Genomic DNA, 17940 nt, shown 5'->3' with positions numbered 1-17940 from the left:
GTGCAAAAGGGGCTTCTTTGGCTTTGTGGGGAGAGTGTTTGTGATCTCTGTGGGGGATTTTATTATCTGCAGGCTCCAGCTTGCAGGGAAAGGGTTTGGGAAGGGCTGGAGTGGCTCCACGGCTGAGGTCGGGGTGCAGGAGGGATGCAGGGGAGAAGCGGTTTGCATCGGATGAGAACCGGCTTCACGGAGCTGGGAGGAGGGAGGGAAACGCTGTCGGAGCGGGATGAAAACCTCCCTCAGCCCTTTCCCTGCCCCGGGCAGGGGCTTTCCCGAGGGGATGGAGGCAGCCGCAGGCTGGGATGCGGTCACCGGCTTCCCGCATCACTCACCAGGGCAGCGAGCTGAGCGCTCTCAGTCCCCCGCGGCTGAAGGGTGAGCAGGCGCTTCCCGGAGGTCCCAGGCTCCGGCTGGATGGTCCAGAGAGTGTCTGTGTGTGTGTGGGCTCTTTGGCACTCGTGTCTGGGGAAGTTGGGAGCAGCATGGGATCAGCACGCTGGGAAAAGGGCTGCTTTCCCTGCAGGATGATCAAAGGCTGCAGGAAGCTCCGGGCAAGGGCTGGACCTGGCATCTTTGGTGCTTGGTGGGCTCCAAGGTCACCGGTGGAGGGAAGGGATGGGACCAATTGTCCCCTCACCCTCCCTGGCTGGGAGGCTGCAAACCCACTGTTCTCGTCTCATTCTGGGGCTGGGGCTCTGAGTTTGGTGGATTTGGGGATGAAGTTGGCTGGCTCAGCTTGTGCTGTGTGACATCAGGCTTTGTACCTCTGAGCAGCATCTGGACCTGCTAAACCCACCTTTGAGAATGCCATCTTCCCTTCGATGTCCTCTAAAACATCCCTGCGCTACCTGGCTCTGCCGGGACCAGCGTGGCTCCTGAATGGCAATTGAATTAGAGGAGATCTCACTTAAACAACTTTCCCCCCTTCCCTGAGCAGTTGTGCAATGAGATCTTTATCACTTTTATTAAAAGCTGTACATAAGGCATCACCATTAGGTTGGAGGGAGGAGGGAAGGGGGGGGGCCATTCCCTTAGGACTCCCCTATTCTCTTCCCCCCCCTTCCCCAGTTTAATTCATAGTGGTGGGATGCAAAAGCTCCCCAGAGAGTGATGGATAGTGGGAAATGAAGAATATGAAGGAGCTTTATTGAAGCCATCAATCTCAGGCTCGGCTGCTGCGATCAAAGGCCCGGCCTGTTCCAGCAGAGGTTATGTGGAGGAGCAAAGGGATCCGGTTTCGGAGAAGCCCAGGGCACAGAGGGGTTGCTGATCCCGCTGATCCCACCTGCTTTTCCTTCTCCTTCCCTTCCCTGACGCTGGGATTTGCAGGAATAGGGGGGTGTCTCCTCTATCACAGCATCAGCCTTGCTGGCCAGGGCAATAGGAGACCCACCGGGGACCGGGTTTAGATGTCCCCATGTCACAGCATCACTTGTTCAGCCTTGAACTGCGGTGGCTCACCTGATGGTGATGGGTTGCAGCAGAGGGGTTGGAAGCTCTGGAGCACCTCCTGATTTCTGCAGACCATTCACAACAGTGACCAAGATGCTGCCACGCTGCTTGGGGGACCACAATGGTGGCTTGGTGACCTGGAGTGGGACAGGATCCATCTCATGAAGATGAGTGGGATGGGATGAAGGACTTGAAGGTGGTGCTGGGAAGGTGTTGACCCATCTTGCTCCCATCCCCAGTCAGAGATGGGCAGTAAAGCCCTGGGGGTGTGTATGTGGCTATGAGCAGGGATGTGCTGGAAGGGACCTCGCACGTCACCCAGAGAGCTTCTCAGCTTGTTCTCATGATGCTGTCGCCCGGTGCAGATGCAGGCTGTGGCTTGCCTGCAGGGCTCCCTATGGCTGCATGTACCATGCCTCTGGCTGGGCCTTTCCCTTCTTTCCTTCCTGCTTTTCTCTGCCTTCCGTGTCCCCGAGCTGCTGCAAATCTGGTCCCTGGCAGTGTGGCTTCGCTGGCTCAGCCAGGGGTGGATCATCTCAGGTTACGGCAGGACTGGTGGGTGGTAGAACTTGCTTTCTGCTGGTTGCCCTTCCTCAGATGATCCCACAAGAGGGGCACAGGCAATCCCTTGGTGGCTTTTGGAGCTGATGCTTCATCCAGATGCTGCTTGGTGGGGGAAAACAGCATCTCCGGAAGGATGATTTTTACCTTCCTAAACCCCAGCTTCCAAGCCCTGCCAGCCTTTGGTGACCAGTGGGGGGAGGAAGGGGCTTGCAGACTTGGGTGCACTGCCATGAACTTTACAAGCTCCTTCCACCTTTTTACTGAGTGCTGCATTCCTGGGAGGTGAGGTCAGAACTGCTTCCCTGCGCAGGCAGAGCCGGGGGATGGCTGGAGAGCCGATAGCTTGAGGCTGGGATGTGCTGGGTGGGTTGAGGATGGGGTCTGGGGTCCATCTGATCTGGATGCTCTGCTGGGGCTGGTGGGTCCATCCTTCCTCCACTGGGGAGCAGCGTGGTGGTCGTGGCACCCTGATGGCCATGGACCAAATGCTGGCGCAAGGGGAACCTGCTGTCGAGCTGAGTTTTGCCCCTATGGGAAGGGAGGTGAAGGTCCCAGCTCTCATGTCCTGACCTACAGAGAGGAGACTCAGAACCTGGCTGGGGACATGATCCCCAGTGGATCATCAGGTCACGGGGCAGTAGGGCCATGGTGGTGAGAGCCATTTGTCTGTCCAGAGACGGGGCTGCCTGCAGGGCCACAGTCTTGGTTCAGGGAATCTCTTTGAAGCTGATGTGCTGTATCCATCATGGTCCCTGGTGAACACCAGCTGTACAAACAGCAGCCCAGAGCAGAGCTGCTGGCTCAGCCATCCATCTCCTACCCATCCCCTCAGAGCAGCCCTGGGGGTGCTGGAGATGTCCCTGTGCTGGGGGATGAGGTGTCCCCAGGTCCTGGGCTGACTCCAGGGGCTTGGAGGCTGCTCTGAGCATCGCTGCCTGGCACTTGGGGACACCTTTGGGCACTGCCTTTCCCGTAGCAATGGTTGATGGGCACGTTGCGGCTTGTGCGGTGTAGCTCTGGGACAGAGCAGAGGGTGTGGGGCTGTCTGAGCCAAAGTCATCAAAGAATAGTGGGGAGCAGGAGAGACGAGAGCTTGTTGGCTCTGGCACCGCAACAAAGCCTCCTTCCTTCTCCTTCCTGCACAGGGATGGGGCTGAGGCTTCCTCCTGGGGCCGGGGGGTGTTGTGGCACAGAGGGACACTGGGGACACGGGTCACGGCTGTGAGATCTCCTCCTCCCTTTGCCAGCCTGTGCCCCGAGCCCCACGCTTGACCCTTGCGCTGGTTTCCGAGCCGTTGGCGTAAAGGCTGCTCCGCAGCCCAAACAAAGGCTCCGAGTCTATCAGCATCCGGCGGCGGGCAGGGAGCAGCCGGGACCATGAGATGTGCCCAGAGGGCTCGGGGAAGGGGGGTTCATCCCTTCTGCCTCCCTCTGAGCCCAGATAAAAGCTGGATCCTTGGAGGCACGGCTGGATTTGGAAGGCTTCCAGCCCCTGTTCCCTCCCTGGCTGCGGGAGTGACCCGAGGAGATAAAGCCTCTTGGCTCAGCGCCTCCATCCCTTCATTTCCAAGAACCCAGGAGGACTCACCTTGCCTCCAGCCGGCTCTCGCCATCTCTCTCCAGCCTGAAGAGGGAGGAAGGAGACAGCCATGGCAGCCAACAGCTCCGGTGGGATGCAGGATGCTCCTCTGGACAGCAGCTTGGCCAGCACCGATGACCTCGCTTCTGACTGGTACATCTATGAACCCATGGAGCCAGCCGTGCCACAGGATGAGTAAGTGTCCAGCCCTGCTGGTGGGTGCCGCGTGTCCCCTGTCCCTGCTGGGTCACCCTGGGCAGCAGCCAGCCTCCTGCCCAGCTGCCACATCCCTTTTTGTGGAGTAACATCCCCTGAGCACCAGCCCCAGCATTTATGCCTGGGTGATGGAAAAGGCTCCTTTGGGCCTTCTCAAACTGCTTCATTCCTTTATGGGTGCTTGCCCCAGGGATGGGACCCCAGGGCTCAACCTCACAGCAAGGACCTGGCACTTCATATCCTTACCAAGGATAAAGGAAGTGCCATAGGGAGGGGAAACTGAAGCGTGGAGCAGCAGGGTGACCTTTACAACGTGAAGCTGGGCATCCCAGGGCGCATCTATCAGCACCTATTGTCCCTCTGTTGACTTGTTCCTCTCTGAGTGAGTTTTATACCACTCAGTTGACTGGTACCCAACCCAGAGGGCCCGCAGGAGGAGATCCCAGTGGCGACCAGCTCAAAGGGATCCTCCTTACCCTTAATCTTCTACACCGTGCTCTGGATTTAGGTGCTGAAGCCCGTAAAGGGGTTTGGTGTCCCTGCGCTCTCAGTGTTGCAGGTGTGTGCCCTGGATTTCCAGAACCGGGATATTTTTGGACATCAGGAATTTTCTGCTCTATCCAAGGGCAGAAGAAAGAAGCCCGAAATCAGAGCTTTGCTAATGTCAGCTGACCCTATACAGCCGTTACTGGCAGGTTGGGGCCAGCCTTGGATATGGGATGCCTGAGGAATCCTCATTCCACTCTCAGACCCTTCCCTGCAGCCTTGCTCCTGTCTCTGCCCACCCCATGGGCATGAGGGCTCGTGTGGGCTCCCCCGCTGTGTGTTATGGGGCTCGGGATGTCCAGCTCCCTGGCACAGGGATTTGCAGCCAGCACAGTCCCTCCTGGCCTTGGGAGAGAAGGAGAGCTACGGCGCAGCAGAGATTGAGGGGTGCTGTGGAGGCCAGCGGGGGAATAAATAAAGCAAAGCCTGGCACATCTGCTTGGCCTTGGCTGGCTGAGGATGCGGCGCTGGATGCAGCACCACCAACCCCAGGCTTCCATCGCCTCTGCTGTCCCACAGCTCTGGGGTTGGTCCCTATCCCATGGGAAAGGCGCTGAAACACCCTAAAAGGGGCCTTCAGCCTCCCAGCTGGCATTTAACAAGTGCAGTGCCTTAGGTAGCAGGAACTGCTCTGTGCAGGCTGCATCCCTTGAAAAGGCAGCGCTAGGATGGAAATGAGTATAAAAGAGGTAAATTGGGCTTTGTCCTTCCTTGCTGATCTCCTGTTGGGCATTGGTATCCCTGCATGTGGAAGGAGGCCACTCAGACCCTGTGTGGATCAGGTTGGGGATGCTCCTGGGTGTATCTCTATTGCTTGCTTGATCATAAGTTATCTTGTGGGGGTGACTTCACCCTTGGCTGTGTAACCCAGCTCTTTGGAGGTTTACCCCTTCTGGCCATCAGACGGAAATCCCTGATGCATTTTTGCTTTGCCCTTTTGGGGCTAAATACAACAGCTCATGATTGTATTTTTCCCCTTTGTAGCATGTTTCCCAGTGTAATCCCAGACTGTGACCCCACCATTTCTCCCAGACTGTATCACATCTGCATGGCGCCCATCTCCGTAAGTACCTGCCACGTCCCATGGGATGAGTTATCTGCCCTGATGTTGTATTTGCTGCCCCCCAGCTTGGGTCATGCCCATCTACTCCCATACACCAGGTCTGAGCTCTTCAGCTTGAGCTGGAGCGAGGGTTGAGCTGGGCTGCTCTAACATGGGACTCAAGCATCCCTAGACTGTAGTCAATAGAAAGCTTTGATTTATTTCTATAGCATGGTCCCACTGAGGTGTTCAGAGCCTATCACTCATCAGAGCAGGTTGAGAAGCACCTGCCTTGCTTCAACCATGGCTGGATAGAGGTTGTTGGGTGGAGGTGGTGCCTCCCTGGAGGCTCCCATCACATCGCAGCACCTCCAAACGCCCCCCCAAATACCACCCCATGTATTTATTGCTCCCTCGGTTGGGTTTCTGGCAGTTGGCCGTGCTCCTGGGCTTGTCCTTGCTGGTGAAGCGCAGGCATCTCCATCGGAGCTGCTGGAATGGTGTCCCAGGACTGCTCAGGTACCCGGTCCCCAGGGTCCCCATCACCCCGCAGCCAAGTGGGTGGATGGATGCTGAGGTGCAGCACGGGACCTGAACCAGCCCTGGGGCAGAGGATGCTGGGGACAGGGTGCCAATGACCTGGTGGAAGGCTCATTCCTTCCTTGCCTTGCAGCCCAGCCAACTTCCTGGAGGAGGAAGGCAACCGCGGGCTGGTGGCTGCCGTGTTCGGCATCCTCTTCTCCTCCCTATGCGTGCTGGTCTTGGACACGGACCCTCTGCCGCTCATCACCCACTCCTCCCAGAGCACCCGGGGTAAGGCCAGCACCCTCCTGCCCTGTGAGCATCACGCTCCTCCCCACCCAGGAGGTGTGCAGCTTTGGGTGTCACCCTGAGCAGCCTGTTCACCCTGGTCCCTACTGAGAGCGCTGCTTCTTGCCTGTTCTGCTCTCCCTCCTCTCTTCCCATCGTACCATCCAGAGTACTGGAAGATCCTGGCTTTGCTCTACTACCCCGCCTTCTACTACCCCCTGATGGCCTGTGCCACCGTCCGGCACAGGGCCAGCTACCTCATGGGCTGCCTGCTCTCCTGGTGCCACTGCATGGTCCACATCTGGCAGAAGGTGGATTGTCCCCAGTCACCAAAGGTATGGGTCCCACTGCCAGGGGAGGAGCAGGGAGGCTGCTGTGGCCAAGGCTTTCTCATCATCTCCTTCAGGGGACCTTAAGGTGTCACCTACCCAGGACTGGGGTGAGGTGGTGACATCTCTGCTTCTCCGCAGATATACAGGTACTACTCCACACTCTCCTACATCCCCATCATCCTCTGCCTTGTGCTCTTAAGCCTTTGGTATCCAGCCCTGCTCATCAAGAGCTTCACCGGGCAGGAGGAGACCTTGGATAAGGAGGTAATGCAGATCTATGGGGTGACTTGGTGGGGATGAATGGGAGAACCCTCTGATGGGCCTGCATGGTTTTGGGAGTTCCCCTGCCCCACAAGCTCTCTGCCTGCCTCGGGACTGGGAGAACTGGGTGCTCCCAGGCCATGTGGTCCCCGCTTTGCTCCAGCACTGGGAGCTGCCTCCCCTCCATCCCTCTTTGGATGGCAGGGGTGGCGGCTCTTTTTATCTCCTTGGATTTGAAGAGGGAGTGGAAAATCCATCTTTGGAGTAAACTCCTTAGTACAAGAGGCTTAAAGCATCAATACATCCTGTTCAGGCCGGGACTGGGGTTGCCTTGTTTTCCCAGCAGGCTGGATAATCCCCAGCCCTTTGGGAAATGCCGGGGCTTTGTTGGGAAGAGAGGAGGAAAAACCTCCTTCAGGATAAGCAGCCCAGCCCAACTGTGGACTGAAGTGACCCCAAGCCCTTGGGGGGAGCTGGCTGATGGGAATGGGGGGTTTCAGCTGTCCTACCGGTGTGCCTGCATTTGGGCTGCTTTGCTGATGGGAACAAGGCACGCTCGCTTTCACCTCCTGTGATGCTGGAAGATTTGCTGCCAGCACCATTCCAACACGTTCGTTGTGGCTGGGAGTCCATCATCGCTGTGGGTGATGGACTCCTGCAGCACAAGGTGCTGTGGGGCATCATGTGTATGGCTGGGGCAGCAGATGGCTGCTAGATGGGGTACAGATGCTCTGGCCCCCCGGAAGGCAGAGTCACCTCTCCCTACTCACTGCAAGCACAGTCTCTGTGCTCAAAGCAGGTGACTTATTGCCATTTTCCTTAAGGTGCTAGGGAGAGGTTATTACAAGAAGTACCTGAAGGCTGTCCTGTCCAAACGCCCTCAGAAGGGGAGGTAAGGAAGACCCCTTCGCGTAGCATTGCCCCATCGGTGATTCACAGCGGGGGCAGAGAGGCTCCCTGCTCCCAAGGAACGCGTTTCTCATCCTCCTCTTCCTCCTCCAGCTCCGCAAAGCTCGAGGAGAGCCTCCTGTCCCGGCTGCAGGCCTACTTACGCTCCTACATCTACGCTCCTGAGGAAGGTTGGCTGCGGCGCGGGCTCCCCACACCGCCTGCATCCCATTCCCGGGACAGCAAATGCCTTTCCTGGCTCCTTCCCCAAAGCAGCCGTGTCCCGGCTGTGCACACACTGCTGTGCTCTGGGGTGCAAGGGACCCCGCCATGGGGTATGGGTGGGCTCAAGCAGTGAGGCTCAGGGCTGGGTTGTGCTGAGAGTGCAGCCTGGTGCTTGATAAGGATAAGGGGATAAAATCCCAAAGAGGAACGAGGAGTATTCCTTGCCCCCTTCGCCCATGGGAGGAGCAGGAGCTGAGGGACATGGCTCCCCATGCAGCATGAACCTGGATTCTGGCACCAGGTTTCAAGGGATTGTGGAGTACAGAGGCACCGCTCCCGGCTATATCCTTGTGGAATTGCTCTGGAGAAGTCCCAATTACTACTTGACCGCCCTGTCCCAGTGCTCTCACCGGGGTGTTTGCTTTGGCTGCCGGCTTGGGTGGACCTGCAGCCTGCTCCACTCTTTCCCTGTGATCCCACATCCCAGCTCCTCTCCAATTCTTCCTTACAGGTTTCCGGATCCCACTGAAGCTCGTCCTGTCCATAACCACGGCCATGATCGCTGTCTACCAGGTGATGCCAATGGTTAAACGCCAAGCAGAACCCCCTCCCTTCCTTGTTGGCTGTGTCCTCTTGGGGCAGAGGAGCCCCGTGGGCATTGCCACACCACACTCTTGGCTATCGGAATGGTATTTGCATGCCTTGAGGCATTACCATCCCTCACGGCAACGGGCCCAGTGCTTCCAGGGCTCAGGCAGCCTTAAGTCCTTAAGCCAAGGCGATGGCTCAGCGATGGGATGCCATGACCCGGGCCTCACGTGGCACTGCTCCCTCGCAGGTCGCCCTCCTGCTCCTGGTAGCCGTCGTCCCCACCATCCAGATCATCCGGGCAGGAATGACAAAGGACATCGTGGTGCTGTTGGTTCAGTTTGGCTTGGTGCCCTCGGAGAGCCCGGCTGCCCCTGGCGACATGGAGAAGGAGCTCAGGACTGTCAAGTACTACCTGTGGTCGCTGGAAGGTGCGTTCCCGGCACAGCCCTGCATCCAGAGGTGGTTTCTGAAGGGTTTCAGAACGCACCAGGGATGTTTCCGGCCCAGAGGGTGGTCCAGGAAGCTGGATACTGATGGAAGAGCTTCCAGGGGGAGTTGAACCCAGCTGCTGAAGCCGCAGCCGTGCAGACATGAAAGCAGCCGCGGATGCCTGGTGCCAAGGCAGCGATGCGCTGCAGATGCTGCCCTTTGGCTGCAGGCTTTGAGATGTGCTGGAATCGAGCAGATGGCCCTGGATGGAGGATGTGGGGATGGCAGGGGTGCGCCCTCCCTCCATGGTGTACCTTGGGGTACTCGAGGGAGGCTTTTGCATCTTTTCCCAAGTCACCAAATCCCTCTCATCCTCTTTTCTCCCCCCTCTGACATCTCCACCTCTCCTACCAAACCCTCTCGCGTTTACCCTGCAGCATCTCCTTGGCTCTCTCCATCTCACTGCCTGCTTATTGCAGCTTTTCCAGCACTGAGCTAACCCAACTGCTTTATCTCCCCCGGCTGCTTGTCTTTCCCCTTCCCTTTCACTGCCTCACCAACTCACCTGGGAGATGGAGATCCCTGTGTCACAAAGAGGGCAGGGGGGGAAACTGAGGCACGGTCCCATCCATCACTCAGCCCCCCCGCCATGCGCCTGAGATAGGTTTTGCAGTCAAATCCCATTGCGTGGATGGCCACAGCCATAGCCCATCATCTCCCCGTGCTCCTCTGCAGTGTGCTACATCTGCTCGCTGGTGCTGTGCTGCCTGCTGACCTGCGCCATGCTCCTGAGGACGCTGGTGATGCACAGGTACGGTGTCCTCGCTCCTCTTCCCCTTCCCACCAAGCCAGGATGCAGCTTGTCTGTCTCCCCAGGAGCAACCTGAAGGCTCTCTACCAAGGAGCGGTGCTGGATGTCTTCTACAAAGCCCATATCCTCCGTCCATCCCGACAAGCCATCGTCTGCTGGATGAGCTTTGCCAGCTTCCAGACAGCTTTCGCCTGCCTGGGTAAAGGGTGCTGGGGCAGGATGGGGGGTGGACCCCCACCTTGCACATCACACCCAGCCTTTGAGCATCTCAGCCCCCTTTCTTGTCCCGTTTCACAAAGGGCCAGCTGCAGAGAGGCTTTTGTTCCTCTTTCCTCAAACACAATCTGTCCTCCTGCAGGAAGGACCATGCTGAACACCAAATGGTTGGGAGTTAAAAAGGGAAGGGGGGGGGGGGGGAGGAATGGTGACTTGTTTTGGCTCAAGCCCAGCTATTTTGATTTGAGAAGCTGTCACAGCATCTCATGCAAAGGACTGTCTGTCTCCTCCGCTCCCGGTCTTCACATCCCAGATGCTCCTCGCTGTGCATCTTCCCCAGCACAGCCAGGGTGTCCCTGGGGTGGAGTTGGGGGGTTTGGACACCCCAGGGATGAGTGAAGGACACCCCAAGGGGTAGAAATTTCACCCCACCACGGTCTGGAGCCAGTTTAAGGCCTCTCTGCCCCATGGGAGGTGACGCTAGGCAGTGATGCACGTGCAACACCCAACCATCTCGGCACCCCAGGGGCAATCTGAGGGTCCAGAGGGGTGATGGAAGGACAGGGGGACCACCAGGCCTGTTGGTGACCACCCCTTGCAAAACCAGACCCATCCTGGAGGCAGATTGCAGAGATCAGTGTGGAGGTAGGAGCTCGGGAGCACCCCAGGAGCTCCTTGCACCCCTTTGCCAGCGCGGAGCAGCTTTCCTTTGGCCCCCCAGTACTCAGTGCAGCGCTGGCTGCATCACACAGTGTCACCATGCATCTGCCACCATGCATCTGCCTCCTGCTTAAAGGTCTTGGCTTCCAAGTCATTAAAGCCAAGCAGTGGAGGTGAAGCACAAGCTCAAGGAGCAGCAGCGGCGGCTGATCTGGGTGTGATTTATGATCAGAAATCAGAGCTCAGGCTGATTTCTATGATGAGGCAGCAGAGTTGCAGCACTGAGTGATGCCTCTTCTCAGCAGGGATAATGGAGGGAGTGATAAGAGAGGCTGAATGTGTAATTAAATCCCATGTGTTGGGAGCAGAGCAGGCAGGGAAGGATCTCACAGACTTTCTATGGGATTAAGATGAAGCTCAGCAGCAAGCATTGGATGGGGAACAAAAGCCAGAACTTCTTCCATCTTCTGCTTCTCCATCCTCTCCTCATGTCTCCCTCCCAGGTCTCCTCATCCAGCAAGTGATCTTCTTCATCTGCTCAGTGGGGTTCACCTTCCTCTTCGTCATCCCGCTCCAGTCGGGCACTAACAGTTACCTCTTCAGGATCATTCAGAACATGTGGTGGGTGCTCACAGCCCTCGGGGAGGGGTGGAAGACCCAAGTGGGTGCCATGGCCATGGTGTGAGATGCTCTGTCAAGGGGAGGTTCTATGTGGGGCTCTTTCAGCTTTGCTGGAGGTTTCTGCTGCTTGGAAGGGTGCCTCATGCTTGGGGCCCTCCCCTTGGCCTCTTCCCTCCCACCCAGGCCCTTCTGGTTGACCCTGGTGGTTGCTGTCATCGCGCAGAACCTGGCAGCTCAGTACCAGTTCCTGGAGCAGCATCCCCTCCGGAAGGAGCTCACCAACAGGTACGGGCATGGTGAGGTCCCTGGGGCAGAGCTGAACCCTCCCGAGGTGCAGGGCACGGGGCTGTGTTGGGTTTGCACCTGTCCCTGGTGTTGTGGTGTCCTCTGTGCCGCAAGCTCAAGGGGGAAACCTGTAGGTTTGAGGGGTCCAAGTGGCTCCATGTTCCCAGAGAGGTTTCTTTAGATGCTTTAGAGGGCCATGGTCCATTGACAGCCTTGATTTCAGTGAGGTGAAGGGGGTGAAGTCTATGCCCTGCTCCATCACCCCCATTTGCAAGCCTCAGGGGAAGCATAGATCCCTCAGGATCAGCTGGACCGGTTCAGATGCCACCGGCAGATGTGGTCCCTTGTACACGGTGTCACTGCCTAAGCTGTCTCCATAAGCTGATGACCAGGGTGACACATGGATCTAGGTGTCCTGCTCTGCCCAGCCAAGGGATGTCCACCACCTCCACCGCTTGCAGTGGGGCTGCTGTAGCCTATTCCAGCCTCCACAGGAGCGAGTGTCCCTCATCCCAAACCACCACACTCATGCTTCAGCTGGTTTCTAAGTCTTCAAGGAGGAATGCAGACCCTGGGTGTGCTGGAAGCCGAGCTTCCCGACGATGCATCAGGCTGTCCCTTCTCCAAGCGCCTGGCAGGGTGTTTGTTTCTCTCCATGGGATGGAGACACCTCAGATGGGGCCCGTGTCTGCTGACGAGGGAGGGAGGCTTGTTTTGGCCGGCGGTTCCTCTGGCAGGGAAGGGCCGTGCTTCCCATCCCGTGGTGTTTGTGTTCCTTACTCCTCCTCCTCCGCCCGCAGGCGGGCTCTGTACATAGCCACCTACCTGCTCTTCCCCATCAACGTGCTGGTGGGCGTCCTGGCTGGGCTCTGGAGGATGCTCATATCCGGCCTTTATAACTCCATCCACTTCTGCCAGCTGGACATCAGCCTGCTGCACCGGGGCGTGGAGACCTTCGACCCAGGTAGGGCATGGAGGGGTCCCTCTGCAGCACCTCTGAACATGGGGGCACTGGGGGCCCCTCCATCACCTGGAGCTGCCTGCATTGAGTGAGGCTTCAAACTGCCTGTGCTCAGAGACGGGCAGGGGCACAACTGGAGCTTCTGACGCCCGCTTGGTCCTGCTTTTCTATCCATCCCCAAGGGCATGTGATGCTCTTCTGGGGTTCCTTGGTCTTCAGCAGTGCCAGACCCTGTTCCAATGGGCAGTCGACTCTCATCTCTCCTGTGCTGAAGGCAGCAGGAAAGGAACATAGAATCAGGGAAAGGTTTGGGTTGGAAAAGACCTAAAGATCATCCAGTTCCAACCCCCTGCCATGGCCACGGACGTCTTCTTGTCACCTAAGGCTCTGTCCAACCTGGCCTTGAACACTGCCAGGGATGGGGCAGCCACAGCTTCTCTGGGCACCCTGGGCCAGCGCCTCAGCACCCTCACAGGGAAGAGCTTCTGCCTTAGATCTAAGCTGAACTTCCCCTGTTTCAGTTTGAACCCATCACCCCTTGCTCAATCACTGCAGTCCCTGATGCAGAGTCCCTCTCCAGCATCCTTGTAACCCCCTCAGACACTGGAAGCTGCTCTGAGGTCTCCACGCAGCTTCTCTTCTCCAGGCTGAACAGCCCCAATTTCTCCTCCTTTCCTCTGCTTTTCCTGCTGGGATTTTGGGAGCAGCTCTGAAGGCAAAGCAGCTCTGGCTGGGCAGAGATGGAGCCCAGCAAATAACCCTCCCCTCTGCTCCAAGGCGGGAGGGAGGGGAGAGAATCATGAAGCCTGGCCCCATTACTCTCATTCACTGTGGGCTGTGTCCCCCCAGGCTACCACACTTACTGCCACTATCTGAAGATTGAGGTCAGCCAGTCCCACCCAGTGATGAAAGCTTTCTGCTTGCTGCTTCTCCAGCTGGCCAGGCCCGAGGGGCCATCGGGGCTCCGGCCCAGCAACGTGGAAGAAGGTGAGACCTTCCCCTGCCCATCTGAGGCGACGCATGGCCAGCACCATGGGGCAGCATCATCACGGTCTCCTCTATGGGTTTGCTGCTCCTCTAGAGATGCTGATGGTGCCTGTGGGTAAAGGGGCCATTGGGGCTGTGGCTGTCGTATGTGATCATCTCCATCCTAGGAGCTGCTCCTGTCCCTCTGATGTGCAAGGGCACAATAGGGCTCCTATAGGTGTAGATGGGAGCTGGGGCTGAAGTCGTTCCTCCTCCCATCTCCTCGCAGGTATCCAGCTGATGCAGCACAAGCAGGCGCCTCCGAGCAGAGCCCGGTTCAAGCAGAGCCGAGCCCGCTGGTGGTTGGCTTACACCCTCCTCAACAACCCCTCGCTGACTGCCTGCAGGAAAACCGCCCTCTGCGACCCCACGGCCAACGGCACCCAGCTCAGCACCCCCGAGCCCTGACCTCCAGAGACCCCCCCACCTCTCTCTGCCTCCCATACACACTCCATCCCATCCCCATCTCCCATTGACTCTCCTCCGGCACTGGCGGGAGCTTTGGGCACCTCCTGCCTCTCCCCAGCAGTGATGGGGGCGCTGGTTTGTAGCTCTAGGTCCATGCTGAGCCACTACCAAGGTCCAGAGGTGAGGGCAAATGGGTCACCTCCAAGCCTGACCTGGATGGAGAAGGGCTGAGGAGCCAAGCTGAACCCTTCAGCCATCTCAAACGCCTTAGGAGTCACTCCTGCAATGAGCCCACCAGTTCTCAACAGTTGCCTTTCCGACACATGGCAAGGCTGGGATCAGTCCCCAGCACCAGGGGAGAAAGGAGAAGGGTGTGCTTGTGTGTGTGGAGGGGTCCTCATCCACGCTGAGCATGAGGAACTACCCCCATCTCAGTGCGGTGTCCCCATGGAGAAGGTCCCTATTGCCAACCCCATCCCCACGCTTCTCCCTTTCATTTCTGATCCTGGCTCCCCTTACTTGACCCTGGAAATCCTTTCCCCCCACTTTTGTGAAGGCTGAAACCCCATCCGCTCCGGGCTGTGACGTTGCAGACCCAGTTAGGTTCTGCTCCCTGTAACTCACGACCTGGTGCCTCTTGCTGCCACCCCTTGTTCTGTTCCAAGCCAGCAGCTCCCCGGGACTGGTGCCCCTCCAAGTGAGCTGAGCTTGAATCCATAGAAAGCAGTTTTACACCTCACTTGGCCCTGCCGAGGTGAGGAAGGTTAATAAATCACATACCTCATTCCTATGCTCGGGTGTGCTTGGTGTCCATGCCCAAATAAACCAGGACCTGCCAGGGGGGTTGTCTCTGGGTGATGTTTGGGTCTCACCTTGCTCAGCAGGGGCTTTGTGGTAGATCTGCTTGACCTGGGGGTGATGGAACCGAAGCTGATCCTCACCTTAGGGAATCTGATGCGAAGCTGCTCAGTTTGCTTTCCCATCAAAACTTTAGGCCCTAACCCATGATTCCCATGAAGGATGTGCACTGAAACAGGACATTTAGTAACTGAAGCATCAGAGGTAGGTGTCCAAGGTGATGCTTGATCACCTCCTCCCATGATGTGTCTCTTAACCCTGCCTTCGCTGGCTGGAAGGATGCTTGGTGTCAGCCCAAGCGGGGTCCTTGGTAGGTGTCCTGGCATCTCCCCACACCACTGAAGCTGGGTGGGCACCATCCCTTTCCCCAGGAGCCTAAGCCTGCTGCCTTTCTATCCTAGCAAAGAGGGAGGTGAGTCCCTGCCTTCATCTAGAGCTGCCCCAAGGGCCATATGATGCGCTTGGATGCTCAGACCTCTGTCACATCCCCTGCCCCCGAACCAAACAGGATTAAACCCGCACTCTTCCGGTCGGATTTGAGCACTGCCTGGCACATAGCACATCATCCATCACCAACCTGGGTGACAGCGGTGGCACTCCAGGGCTGTTTTCTTCTTAAGACAGCAGGAGCCCAAGGGGCAGTTCCTGCTGTTTCCCCGGGGCTTCACGCTGTGAGTGCAGGGGAGATGCGGCGCTGGATGTCCTGTGTGTATCCTGCCGAAGTGATGCTCCAGGGCAGAGGCTGCACTTCTCCCTTGCAGCCCATCCCATCTCCAGCCTCGGGGGCTTTGGAGGCAGCCTTGGTAAACCCTAAAACCTTTGGCAGCTCCGGGCCATGGGTGGAGCTGGATTTCAGCATCTGTTTACACAGCCCTGCCCAAGGCTTCCTGGAGATGTCTTGGCAGGAGGGGCCTTCTCTGATTTGCTTGTTTTCTTTCCCTTCTTTGACATAAGCAGCGTGCCCTGGGGGTGAACTGAGCTCCTCTTCTTCGTGGTGGCCTCACTTCCCTTCTCTAAACCCTCAGCATCAATAGCTCTGCCCCCGTGCATCCGCAGTCCTCTCCACCCAGCCCCTGAGCTGATGGTGAGGTGGTTCAGGGAGATGATCCCATTGCAAAACCAGCCTTTCATGGAAAACTGCCCCTGTGGGGAATGCAGACTGAGGGCCGGGTTATGCTGTGGCTTGGCAGACGTGAGGGACACAGAGGAGATAATGGGGGTTGTGGTGGCATCCTGGGCTTGAATGAGCTATTGGCCAGGGGGGGTCAGGATGGTGATGCCAAGTGCAGCATCACCTGCAGCATCTAATCCGGAGGCACGCAGCAGGGTGCTCTGTTTGTTATAAGTGAGCGATGCTCAAAACCACTTCCAATTTGCCATAAATCCACGGGTGAACTTGGTGGCACTTTCTGGTGCCAAAACAGCCACGCACCACTAAAGCAAGGGGAGCAGCAGATTGGCAAGGCAGGCAGAGACAATCTTACTGTTTTCATCCTTATCCCAGGCCCCAAACCCTGTTGCCAGCTGAGGCTGCAGAAATAAGCTCTTGTACCCCCGTATTCCCAGGCAGGCACGGAAGGGAGTACCCTGGCTGCGATAAAACTCATGTTCAAAGCTGTATCCTCTGAAATGAAACCAAAACTCTCATTGGGGCCGCGATGTTTTCCATCCTTTCTGCCTGTAATGGGAAAAACATGTGCCTGGTTGTTAGCATCAGAGCCTGGTTCTGCCTCGGGACCCCCACGGAGCCCTCGGCGCCGTACCCGGGCTGTGCTGACGTACGGCAGCTCCTCGGCCGCTCCTTCCTTCACCCTGCGGGCTGCCTGGACACCCACTGGTGGGGCTGCAGAGCTTGTGTGCAGGCTTGAGCCTGGTTTGCAGCCGGTTTCGGCGTTCCTGCCTTCCTCTGCCTGCTGCAGGCAGCAACGGGGGGAGTTGAGGGTGTCCTATAAGCGCATCCTTCCTCCAGGGTCATTGTGGGAGGGCTTTGGGGGAGCTCGGGGGGGAACTGGGTGCCCCCTGAGCAAAGAGGGTTGGGGATGATTGAGAGAAGGACTCGGGGGTGCTGGTTCAGGGGAAGCTCAACAGGACTCAGCTTCAGTGTCCTGGTGCAGTGGAGAGATGCTGTGAGGGCTGGAGCAGCTCTGCTCTGGAGCCAGGCTGAGAGAGCTGGGCTGGGGCAGCCTGGACAAGAGAAGGCTCCTGAAGGGGAGACCTGAGAGCAGCTCCAGTGCCTAAAGGGGCTGCAGGAAACCTGGAGAGGGGCTTGGGACAAGGGCCTGTAGGGACAGGCCAAGGGGAATGGCTTTAACCTGCCAGAGGGGAGACTGAGATGAGCTCTTAGGCAGAAGCTCTTCCCTGTGAGGGTGCTGAGGCGCTGGCACAGGGTGCCCAGAGAAGCTGTGGCTGCCCCATCCCCTGGCAGTGTTCAAGGCCAGGTTGGACACAGGGGCTTGGAGCAAGCTGCTCCAGTGGAAGGTGTCCCTGCCCGTGGCAGGGGTTGGAGCTGGATGAGCTTTAAGGTCCCTTCCGACCCAAACCAGTCTGGAATTCTATGCACTGTGGTACCTGGGATGTGCTGGGTTTGGGGCTCACAGAGGCAGCACGACCAGTTTAGAAAACAACAACAACAACCAGTATTTATTGCTGTCCATACAGCTTTGGTTACAAGGCAAGAGGGCTGCAGGCATCCATCCAGCTCCCGCAGGCGAGCACTGGCAGAAGACACAAGAACTGGACCACCTGTGCCTTGGGATAGGGGAGATGGAGATGCTCAGCCCCCCCCACCAGGAAACAAGTGGCTCCCCAGCACCCTGGGCAGCCGGGTATGGTATATATGTCCCATGTGGGAATGCTAAAGCACTTAAGGAGTTTGTTTATGCCTTACAGGTCAGCTCAGTTTCTCTTTCTGTCATCTGGGTTTTCCCAATCTTTCTTCCTCCCGTTCCATTGTGCAGTCCCTGCTTGGTTTCCCATCAAAAAGGAGTGCTGGGACATTGTTCTGGTCTCTTTGAGCTCCATCCCTCCCTGCTGGGGTTGGAGCTGGCACAGCTCGGTGGGTCCAGCCCAGACCAGCAGTTCGGACCACAGGCTTCAGCAGTGAAAGGCAAAGGGGAGGGAGGAAATGAGCTGCATCACATCTGGGAAAGGTACTGAGGG

The 17940-nt window shown here is 57.6% G+C and overlaps 1 protein-coding gene across 1 annotated transcript; it reads left to right on the top strand.

The window, feature by feature from the left end:
• Positions 1-3665: 3665 nt before the first annotated feature.
• Positions 3666-13923, top strand: STRA6 (signaling receptor and transporter of retinol STRA6; the record flags this gene model as incomplete). The annotated part of the gene is made up of 17 exons (XM_080626319.1): positions 3666-3790; positions 5342-5420; positions 5833-5918; positions 6073-6212; positions 6378-6544; positions 6680-6805; positions 7627-7694; positions 7805-7881; positions 8427-8488; positions 8754-8934; positions 9671-9746; positions 9812-9945; positions 11126-11243; positions 11427-11528; positions 12329-12492; positions 13339-13476; positions 13745-13923. 17 exons carry the CDS (start codon positions 3666-3668, stop codon positions 13921-13923), a joined length of 2022 nt encoding a protein of 673 aa, XP_080482445.1.
• Between the last annotated feature and the right edge of the window lie 4017 nt (positions 13924-17940).

This window comes from Psittacula echo (genome assembly GCF_963264785.1).
Source record: "Psittacula echo genome assembly, chromosome: 10".
NCBI lineage: Eukaryota > Metazoa > Chordata > Aves > Psittaciformes > Psittacidae > Psittacula > Psittacula echo.
This window is presented reverse-complemented; position numbering and strand designations above follow the sequence as displayed.